Below are 27,732 nucleotides of genomic sequence, written 5' to 3' on the forward strand. Positions count from 1 at the left end.
AAGCATGCCAGAAGATGGAAACTTCCATTTCAAGGTTCTGGCTGACTTGGTCCCATCAAAGCTATGCTAAAAATAATAATGCCAGTCGCTGTGCCCTTAAGGCACACTACCGCAAACACAGTGGAAGTACCAAAGCTACAATCTGTGTTTGTGAATAGATAGTCTGTTTACTTTTCATAGTGCCAAACAGAAATAATGAGCTTAAGGCAGAAATAGTGTAAGGATGAATTCAAACAATATCTCGTCAGCTTAGCTGCAAAGAAATCATTGCAAGGGAAACAGCCCAGGTATGCATGTTAGACATGTAGCCATAAATTAAGAAGCATATAGCTACAGGTTTTCTTAGACAGTTGTAGTGTAAAGGGATAAACATCAATTCTATTTTGACTGAACAGGCATTAAAAGACATGGTGTCATAATCCAAAGACATAGAAACAGTACAGCTACTTTTTGGGTACAGAGTTGAAACTTCTAGCTTGGGATTTCTTTAAAGGAACATTACCAATTGGATTGCACAGCAGGGAGACTACTTTGCACAACTTTGTAAACCAACGAACTAGCTGAAGGATACAACTCCACCCCTAGCTCTTTCATCAGTTACTCATCCAAACAGAAAACAACCTATAAACCCCTCAGTTTAATCTACTGTCAGGACAGCAACAGTATTAGTGTTCTAAAGCTGAGCATACCAACAGCGATTATATTTGAAAATTTTGCTTTTACAGCCACTGAATTGCCAAGTAAAATGATTACAAAATGTAAACTTCTTTGTGCTTGGAAAGGAATTATTAAAAAGGCTACAATACTTCCAAGAAAAATCCAGTGTAAGAAAGGGATATATGATTTCATTTCCAGCATTAATCAGAACAACTGGGAAAATCTTCAGCTTGTTAATACTAAAATGTTTCATTAAGAAAGTTCTGCTCACCATCTGTAGGTTACAATACTGCCATAAGGCTGCTGAAATTTCAGATCAATCGGGTTATCAGGATCATTCAAATTAAAAAGAAAGAGAGTCTTCTTGCCGACCACTACACTTACCTGCCAATGAATGAAAAGAAGAATTAACTTGGTAAGAATGGCATCACTTTAAAATAAGGCCCTACATCTTCAGTAAAAGATGAGATTTAGGACTTTCAGTAATCCTTGAGAATCCCATGGATCTGAATTCTGAATCTTTATCAACAGTGGATATTCCCCTTGTAAGCCAGTGACTCACAGATCTAAATGCAAACTCAGCAGAACACACATCTCAAATTCAAAACTTGTTCCCTACAGAAGCATTAAGTCAGCTCCACTTCCTCAGAGGAAAGGCAGCAGGTCACAGTGGTTTATCCTGTTGGACTACTCTCACTTGAAGTACGTTGTGTTTTTTGATCCACTGAATTTTTATGTGGGAGGTTGAAGCCTATCACAACACTGCTATCTCAAGTAACTTGCTGAGACTTCAAAGGTAGAAAGACAATTCCAAAAGAAACAGCATGTTCAGTGTGTAATAGACATGCAATATTTATAGTTTGATATCAGTCTAGGTGAGTGCATTTTATTTGATGAATCCCATAGAGACGCTGGACTTCACAGTGGAAGATAAGTTGAACTTTGGTTTTTTTTTTAAAGATTATTTTTGTTACTAGAGTGTGCATTATTGTCAGGTAAGAGTAAACCACTCATTTTAGAAATAGCAAGGAGCAGCTTATTTCACCTTATTCTTTGACAAAGATACTTTGAAGGGCTATTTCCAAATTTACTTTACATGACCTTCTGTTCCAGCTCTCCTTGTCTAAAAAGGAGACAATGGTTTATTCCTAAAATAAGAGCTGGAAGAATGAAATACAAAGCTAGTATTTTCAAACTGAGAAAAAAAGGCATATGTTGACCTAAACATCCATTAATCCAGAATTACAAACTCCAATTCTGACATATAATTCCTAAAGTTACCCCAAATATAAAAAGTATGTTTTCTGCCTTTTAAAACAGTTTGCTTATAATTCCATTGCAGCTTAATGACAAAGTATTTAACAAATACTATTTCTTAAACTCTTCTAAGAAATTACAGGAATTATTTTATGTTGCAAGGCAAGATGTTAACTCTAGTACTACTTATTTTGATCCAACTTGTAGGGTGTTTTTTTCTGACGTCACAACTAACAGCCTAGAAGCGATTGTTATCAAGCCAAGCCTCCCAGACAACAACAGACATGTAGACAATAAATGTGTCGTGGTTTAACCCCAGCCAGCAACTAAACACCACGCAGCCGCTCTCTCACTCCCCCCCACCCAGTGGGATGGGGGAGAAAATCGGGAAAAGAAGCAAAACCCGTGGGTTGAGATAAGAACGGTTTAATAGAACAGAGAAAGAAGAAACTAATAATGATAATGATAACACTAATAAAATGACAACAGCAATAATGAAAGGATTGGAATGTACAAATGATGCACAGTGCAATTGCTCACCACCAGCCGACCGACACCCAGCCAGTCCCTGAGCGGCGAATCCCTGCCCCCACTTCCCCGTTCCTATACTGGATGGGATGTCACATGGTATGGAATACCCCGTTGGCCAGTTTGGGTCAGGTGCCCTGGCTGTGTCCTGTGCCAACTTCTTGTGCCCCTCCAGCCTTCTTGCTGGCTGGGCATGAGAAGCTGAAAAATCCTTGACATTAGTCTAAACACTACTGAGCAACAACTGAAAACATCAGTGTTATCAACATTCTTCGCATACTGAACTCAAAACATAGCACAGTACCAGCTACTAGGAAGACAGTTAACTCTATCCCAGCTGAAACCAGGACAAAATGCTATGCGGTTTAGAGCTGCTGACAGACCATCTAAGCACAAACAAGAACTACAGAGTTGCAGAATGTTCCCTAACATTTTACAGCAAACTTGAGAGCTGTAATAAAAACCCGCAAAGCCTAGGCTATTGCATGACCCAGGAAGCAACAGAACAAATCGAGGCTGAAGTCCTCAGTTCCTGCATTTTCAAAATATCTGTTAATTAAATTTCCCTAGGAAGCAGAAAACATTTCACTCCATGCAGAGAGGCAAAAAACTCTTACAGGTCGCTGTCAATGTAAACATGGAAAAAAAAAGTCTTTCTTGACACCTATACTCCATAGATTAAATCTGCCTGTGAGAATTTAATTATGTTGTATAAGGGTATAGATCTGGACAAATTCTAACACAGTACCACCTTACTATTCATGGATTTTCTATATCTTGTCTTGGTATTTCATTGCTGATCATTTAATAATATGCTCTGCTAATAGTTATCATTACCCCATTTTTCTGTACTTCACCATTGACCGATCTGATGCACTTCAATTCTATCAAGAAAGATGAAGACAATGAAACCGTAGCCATTCAGACAGACACAGGATAATGCTCACACAAGAAGGCTGACACCAGGGCTTTTAGTCTCATAGATGCTGAGGTTTGCCTAAGATGAAAACCGAGAGCGCAGTGATCTGTTCCCAAAACTGACAGCTGAAAATGTGTCTTCTGAAAGGCAGCACCTCTGCAATTTTGACAATCCTGCTCCAGTTCCATCTGCCACACTGCATATACTGTTCTATATTTATATTGTATGTATTTCTTTAAGTCCCTGCACACGTCTCCATCTATTATGTTAACTACCACTGCAAAACTGCTCTGTTATCTGTAATATCGCTAACCACTGTGCTTTTCATGAACACATCCTTAACCAACAAAGGGGTATGGCTTTACTTTAAAGGCAAGTTTTGGAAAAGAAAAAAAAAAATCTTCAACACCAATTTTTAAGTTAAGGAAGAACAAATTGCTTCCTGGCCCATATTGGTTGCCAGCAGAAACCCTGAAACATCAGATTAACACTTTCTGCAGTATTTTGTATTGACTTCTTACTGTGCTTTCCCTGGTTGATATTCTTTCATCAGTCTTCATAACTGAGAACTGCATATCACTGGGATCTGAGCTCACTGAGGTCTGCAAGAAAGAAGTTCGGATTGAGAAATCAACAGTTAATGTAGCAAATACTGATGATAAATAATTGCATTATTCCTGCCCTGTACATTTTAGTGTTAAGGATAGACAGAGTTGTTACTGCATTTAATACCAAAACTAAGAAAAAAATTGGAGAAAATATGACCTCAGTTTGGATCATAATGACATGTTATCACGGAATATACTCAAAAAATATCTAGGAAACAGAAATACAAATCCAAATAGAGAAGGAAAGATCCAGATGAGGAAGACAACTTGCAAGACGATATTATACAGACAGTGCTAAATGAAGCAGTACAAACATGGTCACTCCAATGCAAATTCAAAGAAGGAAGACCAAGAATAAGGCATACAAGTTAAATATCTAACAATGCATTTTGATATGGACATACCTGATCTGGTTTAGGCAGTGATAGCAATCTAGTTGCTTTTGTAGTCAATGAGAGGTTATAAAACCTCATAAGCAAGCCTTGCTTAGGTCTCTGTTGTCTCAGCTACACTGCTTTTACTACCTAAGCCGGCTAATTTAAAGCACAAACATACCCTAACAAATTTATTAGGGTATTCTTCTCCAGTTGTGATCTTCGGACACACAGATGGAAGCATATAAAATGAACTATGAAAGATTTGGTTTTTTGAAAATCTTGAGTGAAACACTGTTCATTAAAGTTAAAAAAGTGAATTATATTCATTTGTGCATTATGCAGCAACTGACGTTGCTCAGAAGGACTGTGATGCATGTAAACAAACAGAAAGCTTGATTAGCTAATCTGAGTGTACCTGGAGGAAACACTGGAATCAGCCTCTCAATAATGCAATGGAGGTCCAGTCTAGGAGTAATCCTTGCACATCAGAGGCAAGATCTTTGTTTAACCAATCTAAAGCAAAACCAACACTAAAAGTAGTTCCTAAAGACCTTATAAACAAGTCATGCGAGAGCTGTCCTGCGCTGCTACTGGGGAAGTCAGCCTAAGACTGCACTCATAGGATTCTCTTGTAACAGATAACAGATCAGGATCAAAGATGAGAGAAACATGTTTAGGCAGGACCACAGCAGAATTGCAGAGACTCTAATATAAATCACACTGCATAATACAGAGGCTCAGATGTTTAGATATGCCCTCATCCTGCATGAGGTTTCCTAAAGGCTCCTTGTCCTGGAAAGCAGCGGGATTGAAAAGGCATAAGCTCCTATAGGTCCCACCCTTCTTGGGAACCAGTAGTATTAATGTATGCCTTAAAATCAAATAGGGGTTACAAATACTACCTGTCTTATAGTATCCCCTTCCTGATTGCTTATAGTAATCATTTTGTCTTCACCGCCTAGAGCCAGAAGGTTTTCAGTACTCCAACAACCACAAGTAATCCGCTTAGTGTGCTTACCTGAAAAAGAAACAAACTTATACAACACAAATGAACACAACCACAAAAAAAATCTCGGATGGAAATATGCTCTATTTCGCCACTCAAACACAGATTGTCAGAATGTGAAACAACTTATTAGAACAATTACAAATTCAAGAGTAATTAAAAAAAAAAAAATCTTCTACTCCCAGATGGGAGTCTTTTGACCTTACGGGAACTTGCACAGCCCCTGTTCTTCCATTTCTTTGCATCAAATTTCCAGGGACTGTGCTATATCCTTAACCCTTCTGCCCAGAGGTACTCTAAGTAGGTAGGAAAAAGTAATTTAGTAACAAGAACAATCACACAAATCCTTTTCAAGAAAGATAACACAAGTTTCCCATGAGGCAGTACCAGGCATGTGTGTATATATATTTTTAACTTACTATACTACACAAATACTCTGGTAAGTGCAACAAAACAAAGTGCAAGTTCAGTATGAGGACATTTTTGACTTGTATGTTCATATACAGAACTAAGAAGGAATCTAAGTATATTAGCAAAATTCCACTTTCACATGTGCAAGCTTAGTTTCAAACCAATGCATACCAAGAACAGGAATCTTGCGAGAAGTCTGACGGTTATATATAAGTAAGTTTCCCTTTGTTGTTCCAACAGCAAGTAAAGTCCCAACTCGAGACCATAATAAGAAAGACATTGCATCCCTAAAATAAAGAAAAATTTTACTTTGTATGGTAGAGATTCCTTTCATGTGCTTACATATAAAAACATTTTGCATATTTGTTTTGAAGTTCTATGAAATCACACAGACCAAGCAGAATTTTTAAATTAAGCAAATGTTCTCTACAACAAGTATCAGAATTATTTAAGTGTGCATGAAATAGTGAAAGTAATAAAGGTATGTATGAGGTAATGTAATAAGACCTGTACAAATGGAAATGTGTCTGCAAACATCAACAGTCTTTGATGGAATCATGGGTAATCTGGACAATTATGCAGCTTTAAAAAACACTCAAAGATACCGTGAAGGTACGTGAAATTTTCCAGTCACTTTCTGCATTGTTTTTTTGTCCTTCAATAATCTTATGAATTCAGCCAACGCCAAGTGAATAGGTTTAGTTCTAGTCAATGTAGTGAATTAGAAAGAACCATTTTAACTTGAAGTTTCAGATACAGCAAGGCCTATTTTGGTGTATATTTAAGAGTACTTTGCTAAATATTATACATCACATTTAAAAAAGAAAAGCCTCTTAAGCAAAACAATTTTAATCAGAATTTTCTAATTAGTGCAGTTATTCCCATCAATGCCTTTCCCATCTTTTTAAATTTTACTGTAAGCATGCAATAGCAATTTGAAACAGATTTCAGATATTGACACATAAAATGACCTCCAATATATATTTGGAGGGTTTTGTTTGTGCTTTTCTAATTTCAAAAAGAGGAGGATACCAGAAAAGCATGGTTATCACACCTTTTATATGTCTTAGTGCTTATTCTGCTTAAGCAATAACATTGTGACACAAGAAGGATTAGGCACATAAATTGATATATACTGTTGTAGCGAGACTGCCTCCAGTAAGCAATTTCCCTCAGATATTACAGAGAAAGATCATGAAGGAACTGCAATAACTGCATACTCCATTCCGATAAGTACCTTCTATGCTCTTTTTTGCTTGCATACTGGCAAGTTACTCTTTCCCCCCCAAATATTTGTTCACACATGAAAAGGAGGTACAATATGGTCTATTCCTTCACACAATATAACATATATATACATCTTCACAAATTGCTTTGATTACATAAATAGCTATAGTTTAAAACTGACCTATTAAAAAAACCCAAACCCCTACTTGGAAAAACATAAAAAAAAAATTAATGTCAAAGTTGATGTATTCCACCAGAAAAGAAGATTATAAACAATAATCATTATAATATCTGTGCTAAAAAAGGCATATTGTTGATAATATGTAATAACTAATAATGACAAAAATGTAATGACTAAGAAATAACTAATTAATCCACAATCACCTAAACAAGATGCCTATACAATGCTACATATAATTGATTAGTCAGTAGGAAGAAGTAATCACTTTAAATTTCTCATTTGTATGTACAATCATTTGCTTGTTTTGAAACTGTTTTCTAACATGTGACTTAACATTCTACCAACAATCTTCAAAACTTAACTTCATTAAATCACGTATAGGTTAAGTCACTGTGTATTTTGTGCAAAGTGACAATTCTTTTACTCTTTCAGGAGTGGAATAACTTGTATAGAAGTTATTTATTGTTTCAGTACAGTTTAATTTCAGTTTCAACGTACACGTATAGGATACCAGGCTGTAACATATGGAAATATCCCATAATCAAGTATCCAATATTCCAAATGAATTTTATAAAGCACAAGTGTACATGTTAATCGAAATATGGAATACTTCCATATTCCAGACATGGGGTTTTCAACATAAATTGGGAAAAAAAACACCTTTATGGAAACCAACATAACCCCCACCCCTCAGTTCTTCCAGCTGAACTGAATTTTTTTTGATTTAATGGATAAACCACACCCATTTTGGAATCTTTTACTACTTAAAAAAAAAAAACACAACAACAAAACACCCCCAAAACCCCCAAAACATACACAAAGGAAATTTAGAAATGAAGGGTTAAATCAGAAGGAGTGTTTGTCTCAACTCAAGTAAATAAAATTGCAACAGTCTCCAAAATTAGCTGTTTCTCTGCTCAGGTGAGTGCCCTAACAAACATGGGTCAGATTTGTTTCCACTCTCTTTCCTACAGACAGAATGTTTATGTAGAGGGCAATAGTTTAGTGGAATAAATTCAAAGAAGCTACAAGTTTAATTGTTAAATCAAGCTTATTTGATAACGCAATGCCTGACTGTTATGTAGGCCTCAGGAGAGTTTTAAGTCTGTGGCCAAATTCAGAAAGGTATGGATTTGAACCTTAGAGTAGTATCAGCTCAGATATCTCCTCCCATCCTAAACCAGTCTGCTTTGTGAATAGCATTTTAGTCCCCTTATAGATCTAAGGGGAAAAAATCCTAGCACCACTTAAATCACTTCCCTTACTTTTAAGCTCCTTTTCACTTGTGTGAAATACTTCGGAGAAAGCGTAGCTGGTGCAGATACACAAAAAAATTCACCCATCCTTGTTGCTACCACAGAGTGAAAACATTGAAGAGAAGCTCTCTGGAGACTTTGGCATTGTTGGCAATTAAAAAGGAAACAAACCCCCTACCAACCCCCAAACCCCCACCCACAACAAACACTTCAAAACCAGCAAATCTTACCAAAAAGAATTTAGCAACAAACTGTAGCATATTAGTTTAACAGTGTATGTGCTATGAAGACTCCAATAATAAGATGATCTTTGCAGTGTATCCTCCACATCAACAAGTCACAGTGGTCCAAGCCTTCAAATACACGCTTTAAAAAAAAAAATGTTCTTACCTCATGCCACTGTCTACTTGGCTTGTTTTGTTTGTGTTCGCATCCCACAGAATTATGGCACTAGATTTGTCTGTGATTATTGCTAAAGTATCTCCATCCTTATCCCAGTCCATTGCAACACAGTTACTGAAGAAAAAAAACCAAACTTTCACTAATAATGTGAAAATACGCTTGTAATTGTACAGAAACAGCCAGAATTATTCAGCTGAAGTCCCTGTCCTTCCTTTCTCCTCCCAAGCAAACCCATGACAGATCGCAGATTTATCTGTAAAGTGTACTTTTATAGCAACCACACCCTTACTCAAATCTCATAGAAATGACAGAGGCTGAAAGGAAGGTCATAAAAAAGAGACGGCTACCTACATTGTAGTACTTGAAATACTGCCACCTTGATTTTCAAGAGACAGTGAAAATCCCCTGTAAGGAAGCTATTCAGTGTTGGGATTATTTTTCTCATAGTTCAACAAGCATAATGAACTTGGACAAGAAACCTATGCAGAAGCAGGAAAAACCTCTACTTGCAAATAGTTCCCAGAATGAAGAGGACAGCAGACTTACCCACAGGTCTCTCGTGAATTGGAAACAGTGCTGTTTACAACACATTTAAAGCATCATATACTGCAGACTAAGAACCTATGCTGTCTGACACTGCTCTTTTCTTTCTAGATAAGTAAGTTGATAGTTTCAGGTTAAAAAGGTATCTCTGAAAAATTTCACTCTCATTACCACTCAAATGAAAACTCCTAATGGAAGCAATTTCACATGTGTCCTACTGAAACATACATTGCTGTAAACTAATTCAGTAAGCCTTCAGTTCCAGTTTCTCCTCTCTTTCTTTTTAAAACCTTAGCAATTTATTCTAGCAAATAAGTATGATCTATTCCCAAAACACGCCCATGAATAATTAACAGCCAATCAGAACATCAGAAGATCAGGAATAACAAGGACAAAAAGAAAAAAATAGGGAAAAATGCAGACTGATAACTAGTAAACAAAACAAATTCTATCAACATAATGGTAAGATGCTTATAACATCAACTATTACAGTAGAGAATATTTGACATTCTGAACTCCATTCTTACGCAAGGAGAGGTCTAGCAGTTAACAACTGCAGTTGGTTAACAGTTAGCCAGCAAATGAAGCAGCAAAGTTTGGCCTGAGGGGGAGAACCTCCACATAAGCACACTTGTTTCTGTTTAAACGGTATATCGCAAAAATTGAATTTTATTCTAACAGTAATAATTAGAGAGAATTTATTCTTCAATCACAGCAAAAGGTTGGAAATAAGAATTCAAAAGAACTACCTAATCTACGTAGAAGATTTGCTGGGGGGGCGCCTCAAAAAGTCAGTACTAATCAAACTACCATAAGCAGATGTTAATTATTTCAACAAGCCTTTAGGATATGTGGTGGTTATACAAATTTTTTCTCCTCTCTGCCTTGCCCTGAGAACACATTATTTTAAAACTGGTTTAGATGTTATATGCTTCCCTGAAGGAAAGTGTCATGTCTGTCCATTAATAAGGTAGTACTATCAGTGTCCATCAGTAAGGCAGACTCCCCGTCACACCACCCTCACCAGCCCACCACAGTAGAGGATCCCCAGTCCAACACAAGCTCTTCTCAGAGTTCACCACTGATTCCACACAGCTTTCCTCAGTTTTGGCAGTTTGCTGGAGAGAACAAGCATTTATCATATATAGTGCAAAATACAGCACAGAATGAGCTGGGCCATGGATACTACCAAGCAAAAGACACTGACATAGCCAGCCCACATTATGAATGGGAGCTAACCAGAACAGGATTTTGAAACGAGACAGCAAGATGCGATGGTCAGTAAGATACAAGCGAGTCTGGTAAAGACAATGAGAAATGCATCTCTTGGTTTGGTGCAAAGTGGCAACTACCATGAACTGCAAAAAAAATGTATTTCTAAAATGGGGAGCTAAGTGATTTTGGCTCATATCTACCAACGATACAGGGATATGTAAGTGACATTCTAGAAATGAAAGTCAGACTTCTAGATTAGAGGATTCAGATTTAAAGCCTTAGTGGGAGTTTTGCCTTGACTAAGGGCTCTACCTTAATCAAAATGCATCAGGTTGTTAGAAATAAAATAAAAAAATCAAGAATTTGCATGAATACTTAAGCTAAGAGCAGGTAAAATACTAAAAAGAAATGAGGAGTATGCAAATGAAACTACTGCTACATCAGGTAGTAACGGTGCCCAATAAAAGTAGATTTATAGAACAAAATGGTATGACGACCTGATGTCACAGTGTTTACACCTAGGGAGGTTTCCTCTGGGCCACATCTAGGCTGTTCCTATGGACTGATTGCCTTTTAGCAGTTAAACTGCATCTTCCAAAGCACACCACTATTTAAATTTCACCTGAAAGGAATCCAGTTCATACACTCCACCATCACTCTCTGATGTGAACCAAATTGTGATAAGCAAGAAAAACAGCGAGATTCATTTCAGAAGTACACTCTCTATCTAAAGTAAAAATGCCAATGTATACATTATGCCAGTGACATAAGCAAAAGCACTAAACCAAAAGGGTATCTTTCCTCAGTAAGGCTATGATAACAAATTACTAGAAAACTGATAGTAGCAAGAATACGGTCACAATCAGCATGACACCGATATATAGTCTACAACCTCATTATGTTCTCTTTTAATATGACAGATCTTTTTCTAACATTTTAATGAAGTAGATTGAGTTTATTACTAATAAGGAGTGCTTCGGGTAGGAGAATGTATTTTTTTTACTATCCTTGATAGCTTACTATGAAGTTCAGCTTTTGCTGTCACAGATCCCATACATGCTTGTCAGTTTGTCTTCTTTTCCAGGTATGTTCACCAGAGATAGTATCTCCTCCTACATAAGTTCTCACATTGTATAAGCACCTGACCAGAAGAGAAGCGATTTTAAAGAAAACAACAAAGAAAATAATTTAAACCCATCTTAGTACCTACCCTGGTAAGCTGATTTCATTTCTCTTCTGACCATGACGATCAAAAATTTTCACAGCACGATCACCTCTAAAAAAGATTCAACATACAGAATAATTCCCTTTCTTCATCAGTGTGTTTGTCCATCATTCTATGGACAAACGCAATAAATATTTGTAATCTTACCCTGTTACAGCAAGGAAATTTCCCAAAGTTTTCTGCCAAGCAAACTGCACAGGTGAACCAGACCAAGCTTTTTCTAGTAGACTGAATACTTGCTGGGAGACAAAAAAAAAAGTGGGAAATAACATATTTTAAAGTTATAAGCATATAACAATAAAGAACTTCCTAACGTGTTAACAACTGAGTACTGTAGAGGAAAAAAACCCAACCCTCAAACACAAATTCTGGGTGATTCTAATGCACCAAAGTACCAAAATTCCACAGAAAAGTCTTTTGGTTTGTCCTGGAAAAATTGAAATTTCCAGTGCTGGGTGTCTGTATTGAGAACCACTGTGACTCTGTCATGACCATTATTTTTTTTGTTACAGAGGCACTGGAATAAAAAAATTCCATGAGACTCTCCCCTTCATGTCCAAAGACGAGAATGTTTAGTTCTCTAACTTTCAAGGAAAAATCTAGGACCAGAAAGCACCCTTAGTGTGTAAAACACAGAAGGCTCAACATCTACAGCTTTAAAGACATGTAACTATTTTGTCTTCTCTGAATTGTTGGGTCTTAAAGGCCAAAACCTCAAAGCTACTCAACCGTAAAAAGAGATTCCGACTTCCCACTAGGAAAAGTTTCTCAAATTCCTTTTCCTTGTGGACTACCTACACAGATTTTTCTATGACTTGGGTGTAAGATAAAGCCCACAACTTTCACAGCATGCTATCAGGACTTTTCCCCTCCCACGCCATCAGCTAAACACCAACATCTGGTGCCCACCAAATGCCTGGCAGGCTTACTCAATTCTTTGCCAAAGGTCCCCCATCCCTTCTTTTGGGTGAATGTGAACTGAGGCATTCTTCACACTGAATTTGCATTTTACTCACAAAAAGTGTAAAATTATGAGCACCACATACCACAAGCACAAAGAACATCGGACAACGATGTTTGATGTTGAAAAAAAATTTAATAAAATCTGTAACAAACCAACGATAAAGAAAATCATTATGGGAGTGCAGGCAAGCTCCAGCTCTTCATGCTCTCGCTGTACAGTAACGCAGAAACTAAAACCCCCTAAGGCGTTCGAGTAGGAAACTTTCCTGCTGGCCCCATCGTTTAACTGCTGCCCGAGGAGGGTTTCTCGCACCCCCGCCAGGCCCAGCGACACGGCGGCGGCAGACGTTACGGGGGCAACGGCTTCGGGCGGCACGGGCAACTGTGGCGAGAAGAACCAGCCCGGCCGGAGCCGGAGCCTGCCGCGGCCCGTTCCCGGGAGCCAGGGGCAGGGCGGACGGCGAGAGCGGCCCTGGCTCCCCTGAGGAAGCCCCGGTCCGCGGCGTCAGGCTCCCGCTCGCTGGCGGCCAGCACGAGCGAGCAGTTCCCGCCGCGCCCCGCTCCCCTCCCCAGGCCGCAAGCACCGCCCGCCCGTGGCGGGCCCCGCTCGACGCCCCCGACCCGGAGCCGGACCGTTCAGCGCGGAGCGGGAACCACGGCCCCGCCCGCCTTCGACCCCGGGGCGCAGGCTCCCCGCCAGACCCCCCCGCCCCGTCCGCCCGTACGGCGGCCGAAGAGACTCACCTTCATCGCGCCCACCGCTCGCTGCGCAGCGCCCTGCTGCGCATGCGCCGCCGGCCGAGCAGCGAGCCGGACCCCGCCCGCCCAGGGCGTCGCTGTCACCCCGGAGACGGAGAAGGCGGAGGAAGGCCAGAGCCGTCACCGCCGGAGGGCGGGGCCCCACCCCGCATCCAATGGGGAAGCGAGCCCGAGGCGCCGGGCGGCAGCAGGCCCCTCCCTCCGCCGGCAACAGGGGGGGTCCCTGTCAGGGGGCCGGGGCGGGCGGCGGGCGCAGCGCCCGGGGCTCTAGAGGCGGCGAGTGCCGCCGGGCCTGCGGGGCGGGGCGGGGCGGGGCGAAGAGCTGCAAGGAAAAGGGAGTTTTTCCAAAACCGGAGGAGCGGTAAAAACAGCGTTTCCTAATGAGACCTGCTAAGTCGCGGATACCGGTACACAAAATGGACCGCAAGCTAGAGAAGAAAAGGCGCTAAGGCAACACCACTGCATTTAAGTTCAGCTGTATTCAGTTGTGAACAGTGCCGGTTTCATCACAAAGGTTCACCGCTTAGTAATTTCTTTTAAAACAATAAATAGTTCACCGAGAGCATTAACACATTTAAAATTACAAACTTACAAAGACTTTGGGTGCCGGACGCTTCAAACTTCTGAAAAACATTCAACGAGCTCACATCTCCCCATTTTCCATTACAAACACACACGTATTACCTACTGCTCTTGAAACATAAGGAACAAGGCACAGAAAAGCAAATAAAAAAAAGACTCTTCGAGAACATTCAGACCGTTCAAAGCAATTTTGTGTAACACCATAGGGCTCAAGAAAGGCGAATTATAAAGTATCTGAAAAAATTCAGTAACTGTTAAATAAGGTAACTAATTTGATATAATCCTGTGAGGCACACGTAACTCTCCTGTAAGATGCTAAACATGCTTAAGTGGTGGCAGTTAAGCGTCTTGCAGGATCGGGCCCTTTACATTTTGAAGTAACCTTACTGTAAAGATAGACAATTGTCTCATTTTCATCTTATAAAATTACTTTTCAAATTAGTGCAAAGCCTCATGTAAAAATGTAATTAGTCTAGATGTAATGGAATGCTTAAAAAATTCCAAAGTGCAAATATTAAACTTAAATTGGTTAACTTTTAATCACACTTTAGAATTCTTCCAGTAACTCATGCTTATAGATTTTTCATTAAAAATAGCAAAGTAAATATAAGAACCAAAGTAGAGAAAAAGGTACGATGTTCTGCATCTCACGTAAAAACTTTGAAAATCCAAAAAAATACACTGGATGTCAAAAATCTCCGGCAGAAATTATTAAATAGCAGATTTCTGTTAGCATAGTAAGACAATATTTAAAATAAGGCTTTGGTTAAATAAAAAGTTTGCTAAACTAGGAATGATGATAAAAGTGCAAAAGATTCACCAAATACACAACTTCATTTCCAAGGCAGGCATTACACCTGCCATTTACAATGGTTTGCATTGGTTTGTCAGCCTGCATTGTAATAGCTCAGATACCTACAGCCAAACATGTTTATTATAGGCAAATTAAACATATGGGGGTCAAATCCTATAACTTGTTTCACCCAGAGATAGATTCAATTATATCAGTGGAAGTATATCCATTTATACCATCATTCCTCTGCATGTTTGGGGCATCAAGGCCCTAGATCTGTAACATTTTATTATTATAGTGAGTTCACTAATGAGTTTACTTATTTCTTAGCACTTCCTAAACAGAAGTCCTCTGCTGGCAACTGGCTGGTTGCAGCTGATTTTCTTACAAACAGAATTCTTGTAACATACGGGTAACAAAGATGATTTTTTAAAAAGTGCTTGATATTGGTCCCTAAGAATACATGTACATGTTAGCTTGAGACCAAACATTTTGCCATTGTAGATATCCTGCACTTGGTGTTTATTGGTGCACTGGTAGTTTGCTTGAATCCGAGTCGATGGAGGAGAATGTCACCTTCATAGAGAAAATAATTTACAGTTTCACAGTCACAACACATGCTCCAGCTCTTCCTAAGCACAATGGTGCAACCTGTAAGAAAAAAAACAAAACAAAACAAAAAACCAAAACCAACATCCGTGAGATAAATGCAGTCAGCTTTAAGTATTTTTTTCCCCAAAACTGACAGTTTAGTTAATGCTTGTAATAACAGTTGTACAGCTGTAGCAGAGTGACAGTATCACCCATGCTCTGTTAATGTGACTTAAAAAAAATAGCAAATTGGTCCAAAACTTGGATACAAACCCATCGAAAAGGTGAAGATATTTTATATGATAGGAAGGAATAGCAAATCCCAAGAATATGAAACAATTCTTATTGATAATTTCAATTACTTGGTATTACAGGAAAAAGAGTCCTTTGTTAGGGTACAAACTGGACACCTGAGCTAGACAGTCTGACAACTTAGTAATGGTTGGCAAAAGGATGCATTTTTCTCTCAAACAGAAAATGCTAAACATGACAGGGGCAACCACTCCTTATTACTTCAATATTTGATAAAATCCTGTTAAGCGTTCTTGAAATCAGAGTAATTTCCCAGTCTCTATACCTTTTTTGTAAACAGAAGTTACTTCTAGCAAGACCCTTTTCTGCTGAGATTCTGTTGGACTTGAAAAGAGGAAGGTAGTTTCTAACACTCACCTTAGCTTCCCCTTTTAAACTTCATAATATTGGAATGTGTGTGAATAGCACACTAAGTGCTACAGAGCTTATCTTAGAGACCAAAAAGGGTGTTTGTGCCATCTCCCCTATTTCTTTTTTTCTCCAGGAACAACAGACTTATCCTGAGCTGTCTGTGGCTCTGACAAACTTCAGCTGAGAAAATTCCACTACCCTCTTTTGAGTTGTGTGTGGATGAAGTGGTGACAGACTGCTGACATGACAAGGCAGAAGGAAGGTACACAGACACTTCCAAATCCCTCCAGTATGGGTTCAAAACTGTCCTATGTACTGGGATCACGGGATTCAGTGAGATACAGAGGGTCAAGGCTAAGGATACAAAGGTACATACAGATGGTCACCACCTAGACGTCATGCGAGATTCATTTAGATGCACCAGTGAGAAGCACTGTTTCTCTCCTGTGGTACACTTTTTTTTCTTTAGCAGGACAAATAATGCCATGGGTTGTCATTACCAACACTGCCACTGAAGGCGCCAAACTCTGATAAGCCTCCTAGATGACTTATGCTTTAAGATCTTGCAGCACTATGAAGTGGGGGGAAACAGACAGCTCAGTTTTCTGTGTTACAAGGATTATGACAGAGAGCAATTCAGTTCTCTTTTTGAATTAGCAATTTGGGGCTATTACTGGGATAGCATATTCAGGAGGTCAGAATTCAGCTGCCTAAATACTGGTGTCTAACACTGTTCTAAGATGACCTTGGACATTCATCCTGGCCTGCAACTGGACTCCAGGACGGCCTTGGTCTCCCACAGATTCTGTGTTGTATCAGCCAGCCTTTTGTAGATGTAGAGGTTTTAGGGTATCTCAAATGGCAGTAGATACCAAAGAACAGCCTGCCCAGGATGTCCTTGTGTGAGCTCTTCCCACAGAAAGGCATATTCCTGGAGCTATAAAAAAGTAAAAGTAACCAAGCTTTGAATTGACAGTAATGGTTTCTGATCATGAATTGAAGATTTTTTTTTTTAATTTTTTGTTTTTGAGCTGGGTAAAGAGAAATGGGAAAAAGCTTCCTGAAAGTTGCACACACTGCACATAGCATTCACATCAGGAAGGGATCATCTACGAAAAGATGACCAAAACCTTGAAGAAATTGATAAACTTGCTGAGGGACACATCAGAGCTAAAACTAATCTACTTTTATCATTTATCTTCAGAATAGGAAGTCATGTAAACAAAATCCTTTATGACAGTTTGGGGAACATGTCAATACATTTTATTAACAGTAGTTGAAATTGTCAAAGAAAATAGCTATACTCTTGCCAAAGAAAGAAGGCAGTTTATTAGAAGTTAACAACTGTCTGTTCAAGATAAATCATCTCAAGATGGTAGACAGAAAAAAGAAAAAAAAAAAAAAAGAGAGAGAGATAACAGCCCAATAAGGCTTCTCATCTTAGAGGAGGATTTGAATTCTCCTTGCAAAAAGAGGCACACTTGAAATAACAAGATAAATAGTAGTGTATAGTCTGATCAGAAACTATACCTGTGTCCATTCATTTGTCTGGGGATCATAAGATTCCACTGTATTAAGGTATGTTTGACCATCATATCCTCCAACAGCATACAACTTGTCACCAAGAAGGCATACTCCCACTGCATCTCTGCTAATGCTCATAGAGGCCACAGCAGTCCACATATCTGTTTTTGGATCATACCTGAAAGATAATTTGTGTTATGCTCTAAAACTAAAAAAAATGTACTGGAATTGATGCTCTCAAGATAGTAGAAAACAGGTATTATTAGGACAGCACAGATTTGGGTGTTAATTTCAAAGGACTTTCTCCCCCAAATACTCTCTTTGAAAATGTTTCTTTAGTCATCTGGTAATACAGTCAGTACTAGCTATGTATCTACTTTGTGCTGCTTTCCACATAGTAATACATACATACACATACAGCTGCTCTTACTACATTTCTTATGTATGTCTAAACGTACCGCTCCAGGAACAGTTCTACTGCTACACTGTAGTAGAGCAAGTGCTTGCTCTAAGTGATAACTACTACATGTCAAAGCACAGGCTGTTAAAGTTGAGTGTGGTACTAAAGACAATTACTTGATTACCATTTAAAAAAAAAAACAAAAAACAAAAACCAACCCCAAAACCAGTTTGTGAAAATTCTGGGGGAAATGCAAAACCCTTAAGACAATTTACAGCACTTCTTTAATCATAGCTCCGTATCATCAGAAGCATCAGCACAGGAAAAGACAGATGGTTTAATGAAAAACATTAAATGTGATTCTAGAATAATATCAACATTCTTTACAAGTCAAACTGAGAAATACATAGGAGAGTTCATGCTATTCCTATGTCAAGGAACATATTTTAACCTGAATGAAAGAGACAATGTTAAGATTACATCAGTTCTGCTGTAAGCTTCTATAATCACAGAGCTCTGAAGGGCTCTAAAGAACTATACAAAGAAAATACTTATTTGGCTAAGAGACCATCCTAAGATCACACTTGCTAAAAGCAAGTTTGGAAGATACCAGTCTTAATTTGCTTGCATGAAGAGCATAGATATAATGAGCTCTAACAATTTTATCTACAGTTCTCTAGTCAAAGTACTACAGAAATGCATGCAAGCATAATTGTAATGTAAAAATATTTCCTGAAGCACATGCTGCAAATAGAAGTATAATGTAGTAAAAGAGGGTGATTAGTGAGCTACATATAGAAGTTACTTTTCAATTTAAGTTATTTTATATTTATTTATAAACCAATGTATTTATCTGGGAAAAGCAACTTTTATTCCAAAATATAGCGGTAAACAAATACTCAGAATCTTAGTGTGGTTTTATGAAACTGGTAATTTTTTAAAGGAACTATTTCCATGAGGTTGAAGGTCCTCAATTTCATCTCACTTAAAGAGTGAGGACAAAATGCATTACAAAATGATTCCTATTTATTAAAGTTGTGTTTTGTAACTTTGTTTCAGAGAATATCGATGCAGAAAAAAATACATGGACCTATTGCTTTCTCTTAGGCTTCTAATTATCTGTTTTCCTGTAAAAATGTGATATTTCCTAAGATGTAGCTTCCTATCTGCAAACCTTTCCGGGATCTTTTTAGCGCAACGTCCGTATGTTAAGTGGTATGGGCCACACTATGTATTTTGGGGTCTATTAGGACACTGAAAGTTTGAAAACTACAGCTCTGTTTTGTGGTGGTTTTTTGGGGGGGGAGGGGGTAGGGGGTGTTTTATTTTGTTTTTTCTTTTTTTTGGTAGAGAGTAAGTCTTATCTCCCAGCATAAAGAAATTTAGTAGAAGGAGAAGATGGATGATGAAGAATCACTCTAAGTGTTGGGAGATAACAGGAAAGAAGAGTTTTACAATTTGGGGGGGGGGCGGGGGAGGAGGAAGAGACTTAAAGCATATTTCAGAAATACTTGACAGCAAAGACTTAATGCAGTGCATTATGAAGTATTTACTGTCATTTTTAATTATTTTATGGATCACATGTGCTTCTGCAATTTGTAATACAGTCATTCATTAATAACTTTATGTAAAGACGTATTAAGGATATTACCTTTCTACGCAGTCTGACAGCCTGGATGTTAAATTTGATGCTGGGGCATCATGACCACCTATTGCATACAAGAAGCCATTCCAGGTGGTTACACCTACACCACCTCTTCTTTTTGACATCTGAGCACAGAGGGTCCATTTGTTTGTATGAGGATCAAAACATTCTACTGACTTAAGACAAGAACTTCCATCTCGACCACCGACTGCATAAAGCCTACAAAGTTAAAAAAAAAAAAAAAAGAATAAAAGTAAATAAATACTGTCTGAACAAGAAAAGTTTCCAGTGACGTATGAAGGACTTTCAAGTTTGTTAAAAAGGGAAGTTCAGAAGGAGACTTTCAACTTTCAATAGAATATTCTGTTGTAAAAACTCACGATAAGATTTTGCTCCAACCTTTTCCTATGGTCATGATCAATGCATAATAACAATAATTTACAGAAAATTGGTATCTATAACACAGCATTTATGTTCCAACCTATGCATGTAGCTAACCTTTTCAAAATTACTTATGTGACTTGACAAAGGCCCATTTCTAACACAGTCAGAGGGACAAATTCAGTAGTGGATCTGTGCATGCAACAACACTGCCCTGCCTCATCTTGGGCACGCAAGTATTTTTCTGGACCTGGGCTGTAGTTTATGAATGACAGCGCTACCTTAAGTCCCTCACACCCACTAGGTGGCCTAGTTTGCTCGGTTCTAACAAAGAGGTTTCTAGCATTTGGTATTAACAAAGGATTTCAACTTTTTGGAAAGGCTAGAAGGAAAAGATTGGTTTTAGGAGCACTCCATCACTGATGAATCTTTAATCAAATAATCAAACCTGATAAAGAGTTTATGCACAGAGTTTATGAGCAATCTATGCTTAAAAGCAGAAATGCCCAGCACTATCATGTGGAAAGGTAGGAACTTGTAAGCCATTCTAAAAAGGAAGCAACTCATAGGAAGTCCAGTTTGAAAGATCACCTGAAACATTGTTAATGAAATGCTTTCATAGCCTAAGGCAGATTATAGTACAGTTAAATAATCAAATAAACATTAGATACTGTATATGATGATAGTGTGAACAATTTACAACAGTTTCTGTGAAGCACTATTCAAGATATCGTCAGTTTGGGAAACACTGCTGTTTGGTTTTTTAAATACACTGACCAAAAAACTTAAATAGAAACATCTTGTAGATATCGTTGACCTAGTAGCTCTCAGTAATAATTTTAATACCTTTTAAAAAAAAATACATTTCCATGGAAGATCCCATGTTTAATAACACAACTTGTTTAAGGTAAGGAATGTACTGAAGGATACTAAAAAATCCTGTTGCAGTTTCAAAAAGTTCATGACTAAAAATCAATTCTCTATGCAACATAGTATTTAAATGAAGGCCCCCATCTTACCTCCCACCAAAACATGACAGAGTTTTGATCACTTATGCAGTGATTTCACATTTTGGACGTGAGGAAAGATATATTAATTTCTCTATATGAAGCTTTTGAGCAAATTGTCTTAAATATATTGAGTTACAGATAGATATTACTAGAAAGTGCAGAAGTTACTGCTCGCTCAGCTGAAATGCTGCATGCACTTTTAAGTTTTTTAGCTATAGGCATCTAGTGTTGCTGCCTACATTAAGAGCCTAAGGAATGTTCGATAATAATAGAGAAATGTGAGGCTCTAATTCTGGTGCTTTTCACCACACCTGGGATCCTCTGCTGAATATATAGGAAGCTTCAGACCTAACTTTGGCATCTGAGGCTGCAGTTCCAAGGCAGCCCAAGGCACTGAGACTGCAGTTCCAAGGCAGCCCAAGGCACTGAGACTGCAGTTCCAAGGCAGCCCAAGGCACTCTGCTTGCTGGTTGTTCCAAGTTCTTCCCTCCTTCCTGCCCAGTGAGCATTTCCACTCATTCCTGGACTTGTTTCACATCTCACAGCACCCTTTGTTTTTGCTACCTTACAATTATTACAACATTCAAACAGCTCAAGGGAGATGTGTCAGATAGTACATAAGCAGTAAGTGAAAATTTGTGGTCAAGATAATGTAAATATTCTGCCACAACCACAATACTACTCAGCAAATCAGGTTAGATTTGTCTACTATGGTATTCCTGTAGCCACCCTGGCAAAACATGGTTTGGATAAGCCCACTACAAGGCTGGCAGAAAACTGGAAGGACTACTGGGCTCAAAGGGCTATGATCAGCAGTATGAAGTCCATCTGGCAGCTGGTTACTAGTGATGTTCCTCCCAGGCTGATACTGTGGCTGATACTGCTCAATGTCTTCATTAATTATCTGAAAGATGTAACAGAAATCAGCCTTAGTAAGTTTACTGATAATATCAAATTAAGGGCAGCTGCTGATATGCTGGAGGGCTTGGTTGCTACTCAGAGAGACCTAGACAGGCTGGAAAAATGGGCTAACTGTCATCTCGTGAAGTTCAGCAAAGGCAAATGCAAAGTCCTGTACCTGGGATGGCATATTACCATGCAATAGTACAACCTGGGAGCTGACAGGAGAGGAGGCAGCTTCAGAAAAGTAGACTTGGAAGCCCTGGCAGACAACGAGTCAGCAGTATGCCCTTGAAGTAATGACAGCTGATCCCATTTATTCAGTACATACAAGACTGCTTCTGGATACTGTGTCCAGCTTTGGGCTCTCAGTACAAGGAAGATCTTGCCATACTGGAGCAAGTCCAGCTGATGGTCACTAAGATGATGAGGGAGCTAGAACACTTGACATATGAGGAGAGGCTGAAAGCACTGTCTTTGTGCAGTCTTAGGAATTCTTGAGACAGCTAAGGAGGCATCTACTGCTGTCTTCACCTAATGGGAGGTTATATAGAAGACAGATAATTCTCAAGAGGTATGCAGTGAAAGAAGGAAGAACAAGAGGCAAGTTCAAACATGGGAAATTTCAACTGGATATTAGACGAAAAACGTTCAGTACAATGGTGGTCAAACATCAGCACAGGTTGACCAGAGAGGCTATTGAATCTCCATCCTTGGAGATACTCAAAACTCAGATGTGACCTGAGCTACTTCAGTTAACTTTGAAACTAGATCCAACTTTAAGGTTTGCCCTGCTTTGAGTTGGTGTTGGATCAGATGACTCCAGAGGTCCCTTCCAATCCAAATTATTCTATGATTCTGTGATTCCAACTGAACTTTATTTTTGTAACAGCTTGATTCAAGTACCACTTGTATTTGGGGATGCTATAGAACAATTACACTTAATCCAAATGAAATCAATGAAAATCACTCAAAGTCTAGGAATCATGGCCTACAAATAAAGACTGAAGGAGCTGGAGTTATTCAGTCCTGATGACAGAATACTGAGGGGACATGTCTTTAAATATGAAAGGCTGTTGCAAATAGTAAAGGAAAGATGCATTTTCCATGTTCACTTTGGATAGTGCAAACAATAATAATATAAATCAGCAAAAAGTATTTAAGACTTCACATGAGGAGAACTTCACAGATGTATTAGTAGTTAAGCAGATTCCTCAGGGAAGTTACAGAAACTTTACCACTGGAAGTTAAGAACAAAATCACTCTGGCTATGAGTGTTTTAGATATAATTGATTCAGGTTTGGGGTAGCAGAATGGATTAGGGAACTCCTTGAGGTCACTTCCAGCCATTTCCTGGGACTGCAACATAAAATACCTAGTTGTCTGAATATGCTTTGTATTAGGAATTAGTCATATTTTCACTGAAAAACAACGGTAGAAATTTCAGATACCACTCCAGATTAGATTCATTCTGACAGAGCTTACTGTTCTGAGTTAATGCAGTATAACATGAGTACTCCTCCACGACTTCACAGTAATTTTGGAAGTTGATTGTTCAAACTATCACAGTAAGAGGAAATCAGTGGAGTCTCAGTGAAAGAGAACAACCATTTGCTCCTTTCTGTATTAAGGAGATGGTAACTACTTATTAGGCCATAGAGATGGTGTCTTATAAGCGATACTGAGGGGCACTGTGATGCTGCGGGGAAACTTGCTTGACCCAATACAATATTTTTTCTGTGAATGAAGAAACTTTGTTCTTAAAGCTATCAACAGGTATCTATCAAGATAAATTATTAATAGTAATTTAGAATGGTCCTGTAATTACATTAAAATAATGAGCTAGTAAACAGAAGTTGCCTTCACATACTTTCCATTTAATATTGCTACACCAACAGTGCTCCTTGGAGTTGACATACTGGCTACAAAGTTCCACTGACGAGCCTGTGGATCCCATCTTTCTACTGTATTCAGGTAGCTCCAGCCATCATGTCCTCCTACAGCATACATAGGACCTTCCAATACAGCTACTCCTAAAAAAACAGATATGAAAAACAATCACTTCTGGATAAGGGAAAAAAGATCACATTTTCCTAGTGACAGTCCAGGGTGCACAACAAAATATTTAAAAACAAATAAAAAGAAATTTCCTTTTGGTAGCCAGTGCTGGATATAATCTGAAGGAGAAAAGATGTTCAATAAGCAGTTGGCATTAAAACAAAGTTTCCACCCCCCTAAACTTAATTTCTGAATGTTTTTTGACCTATCCTAAAACAGGTAAGCTTTTAAAAATATGCATTTAGCCTTCACAGAACACTACATACCAAGACCATGACGATGAGTGGACATAGGTGGCATTACACTCCAAGTTTTTGTTCTAGGGTTGTAGCACTCCACAGTATTTAATGTTTTCAGTCCATCTCTGCCACCAACAACATACAATTTATCATCTAAAACTGCAACTCCAAACTGTAATCTTCGTCCATTCATGTTTGCAACAGGAGTCCACATGTTAGTACGAAGTTCATACTTTTCAATGCTTGTAGCTCCTGAATGACAACATATGCAAGTTATAAAAAAAAAAAAAAGTCTGAATTATTAGGAGTTTTTATTTCAGCAGTATGTTGATCCCACAAGACAGCATGACATCCTGCAGCATGTTTTTAATTCTATGTATACAAATAGTCTTTTTTGACTTCCTCAGGAATTAACTGCACCATTATAAAGGTGGACTTTCTCAGTGCTTTTCAAGACAAAAACCAGGATCTCTAACTGCTTTGCAGAATCAAGCCTTTAGAAATAGAAATGTTAGGAATATAAAACAACCCTTGTGAAATGCAATTATATATTGAAATCAACTGTTTTGTAATATTAGAAAAAAAATCTGAAGCTATGTGACATGAAGTACTAAAAGTGCTAACTTTAAAACAAGTAAAAGAAAACACTTTCTCTGCCATAACTTTCCTAACTTGCCAGATTCCTTCTAACTACCATTAAACAGTATGGAAGTGTCTATAAAAAAGGAAATCCAAGTAACTCTAACATAACCATTTAACAATTAGTCAAAAAGCATATTTTTGGGTTGGTGTTTGGTTTTTTTTTTAATGCATGTGCAGGTCACCTTTGTGCCCTTCCTGTCATTTTCTTCCTTTTCCACTCAAGTAAGTAAAGATTAGTTTTCACTCAGTTCAACATTTCACTTCAGAAATCAGATATTCCCTTGATAATTTCAAATCAATAACAACTCTATCTTCTAGAATGCTTACAGTATTATCAAAGCTACATAGTCTTTTTTAACCTAATAAACTGTGTACATTTAAGACATTTCATGTTCTATACTGCAGAATCTTTGAATTCTAGAATTAACATGTTGTAAAAACATCTACCAAACATTTCTTTTTAAAAGAACCAAAACAGCTCATCAACTAATCATTATATAAGCCAATACCTTTTGTTGCATCCATTCCTCCAACTGCAAACAACACACCCACTGTAGATTTTCTAGGTTTGGTGCGAGGACTTTGCAACATAGGTCGTCTCTCTGGCAACAGATGGTACTTCATTGCTTCCATAATGAGTTTTTGACATTCAATGTCATCCCTAAAGAGTGCATTATTTTCCATATCTGCCAGAAACTGTGAAGAAGAAAAAAAGTTAAACAAGCTGTATAGATATAAACCACATGAAGAATAAAAACAAAGATTACAAGAAAACATTTTATCTCAAGACTTCCACTGCCTGATTTAAAATCTATGTATTTTCAAAATCGTCATACAAAGAACACTATGGTAAAGATAAACTTGTAATAAACAAAACATTCACATTTTAAGCTAAGCCATTAAGTACAAAAAACCAGGCAGGCTATCTGATCTTAATGGATGATTTAAGTTTAATGGTCCAAAGGAAGAAAATAAAATCTGGTGTTCCAGCACCACTACAGGTACGTTCAAGGAAATGGAATCAGGGCCTGGGTACGTAAATCAGTTTAACCTCATGCTCTTACTCCCAAATCCACTCAATCCAGAGGTCTGTAAAAGCTATTTCAGGCACAGGCTGAATATTTTAATACATATTCTATTCCTCACTCTGACAGTGACCCCGATCACAGTATATCAATTAATACTTTGTTAAAAAATTTAAGATCAAGGATGCAAGCAAAATTTGACAAGTGTTAAATTTTAAATCTGACTTAAATAAAATCAAGTTAAATAAAGACTACTAATAAAAGTTATTAAGTTTAAAGATTCTGCAGTCTTTTGTACTCCATGTTTGTCAGACTGCAGGAAAAATATATTAGTAGGTTGAGTGTCCCAACTACAATTATTAGAAGTCTTGACAACTGGCATTTTTCTGAGCTGCAAGACATAGCCTGAGTAACAGAGAAAAACAAGCAAGTGAAGTGCCCCATTGGGACCTGGACAGCTGTCAGAACAATGAGAAAAAGACAAATGCCTCTGAACTGCAATCACAAAATCCAAACACTTTGTGAATATTAGAAATGTAAGTCCACAAACCAGAATGCGATGTCATTGTTGAGCTGTTGACAGCCAACCGGTAACAGGTACAAAATAGCTGTGAAATTAGTAATCAGGAGTACTAAAGGGACTCGTTATAAAATAGTTGTGCATAATATGGTGTGCATATCCCTGGCTTAGAGCTGCCTTAGGACTGCAAAGTGGCAAATATGACATCTACGGTTCCAGAAGAAATACAGGTTAAGTACAGGCTGCTAAGCCTGAACATCTCTGTATCAGGCCAACCAACAGAAACTATGACAGAAAACATAATTAACATAGAGAGAATTAAAAAAAAACCAAAACAAAACAAAACCCCCCAAAACTTTCAAAGCTCTTCACCAGCAACTATTCAGAAAACTGAGCCTGACTTTTGCAGTATTTCTGTAATTGGCTGATGTTCTGATTATATTTAAAATAGCAAATTAAAACGTTCTCATGTAAATTAGCAGAGGTAACTTAATTTTCATTCTTTACTTTCAGTACTTCCCATTGTTTCTTCTTGTGACTCAAAGCACCACTTACCATTTGTATCACTTCACAGGGACACTTTCTGATTATAAAATAGTAAACTAAAGGCCATCTTTTAACTGCCAGCATGCAATGCTATAAAATTGCACATGGTTTAAAAAAATAATAAAAAATAATTAAAAAAATCAATTAATTACTACTGTCCTAAATTGGACATTGTCATAGTTGCATGCATGAAAATTAAGGCTTGTACACAACATGACCAGTTCAGACCTCCAATATACTTTTCTGATAGACAAGCAACATTTAATATTGGAAGCAACACCATGTGTGTATATGTGAGTTTTGCAACAAGATGCGACCTACATTTTCTCCAGCTTCTAACTCGCCCAACCTATAATGAATTTTTCTCATAGCAGAGTCTCAATCTCTGAAAGCAACTTCATCTCAGTTAAAAAGAAATGCCATCTAAGATTGGTTTGGTACTCAAAAAACCTGCAGGCTCTTGAAACTAAATCTATTGTATTACAATTTTCTGTAAATATTCTTCACTCAAAGAACTTGGAATGGGCTTACTTAAATGAAAGCCAATTTTTTCCAAGTTTTATTATTTGCATAGCTCCTTGTACTACAAGCATTTATAACTGAGCAGTTACAAATGATGTGTTAGCATGAAATTATAGACATTGGAAACCTGATGAAGAGAAGGGTAGTGCAGATACTT

General features: G+C 38.1%; 2 protein-coding genes across 10 annotated transcripts in view; both read right to left on the reverse strand.

Annotated features, from left to right (window-relative positions):
• Positions 1-13,608, reverse strand: part of WDR19 (WD repeat domain 19) — a 48,670-nt gene extending 35,062 nt beyond the window's left edge. Inside the window, exons 1-8 of one of the 2 annotated variants that reach the window (XM_052780218.1) lie at positions 13,520-13,608; positions 11,960-12,051; positions 11,798-11,863; positions 8,818-8,943; positions 5,935-6,050; positions 5,249-5,364; positions 3,883-3,963; positions 929-1,041 (exon numbers count right to left, since the gene is read on the reverse strand). In XM_052780218.1, coding sequence (XP_052636178.1) covers positions 929-1,041; positions 3,883-3,963; positions 5,249-5,364; positions 5,935-6,050; positions 8,818-8,943; positions 11,798-11,863; positions 11,960-12,051; positions 13,520-13,525 — 716 coding nt within the window. In that variant the 5' untranslated portion in view covers positions 13,526-13,608. Of the gene's footprint in view, positions 1-928; positions 1,042-3,882; positions 3,964-5,248; positions 5,365-5,934; positions 6,051-8,817; positions 8,944-11,797; positions 11,865-11,959; positions 12,052-13,519 lie in introns of those variants that run through there. The other variant, XM_052780219.1, reaches the window with a different exon arrangement.
• Positions 13,609-13,994: 386 nt separating this feature from the next.
• KLHL5 (kelch like family member 5) overlaps positions 13,995-27,732 on the reverse strand; it is a 66,681-nt gene continuing 52,943 nt past the window's right edge. For 4 of the 8 annotated variants that reach the window (XM_052780242.1, XM_052780241.1, XM_052780245.1 and 1 more), the window contains 6 exons: positions 25,472-25,658; positions 24,348-24,572; positions 23,894-24,056; positions 19,739-19,951; positions 17,694-17,865; positions 15,591-17,100 (listed from right to left, as the gene is read on the reverse strand). In XM_052780242.1, coding sequence (XP_052636202.1) covers positions 17,008-17,100; positions 17,694-17,865; positions 19,739-19,951; positions 23,894-24,056; positions 24,348-24,572; positions 25,472-25,658 — 1,053 coding nt within the window. In that variant the 3' untranslated portion in view covers positions 15,591-17,007. Of the gene's footprint in view, positions 15,561-15,588; positions 17,101-17,693; positions 17,866-19,738; positions 19,952-23,893; positions 24,057-24,347; positions 24,573-25,471; positions 25,659-27,732 lie in introns of those variants that run through there. The other 4 variants (XM_052780240.1, XM_052780239.1, XM_052780237.1 and 1 more) reach the window with 2 other exon arrangements.

Source organism: Harpia harpyja, chromosome 2 (assembly GCF_026419915.1).
Source record: "Harpia harpyja isolate bHarHar1 chromosome 2, bHarHar1 primary haplotype, whole genome shotgun sequence".
Lineage (NCBI taxonomy): Eukaryota > Metazoa > Chordata > Aves > Accipitriformes > Accipitridae > Harpia > Harpia harpyja.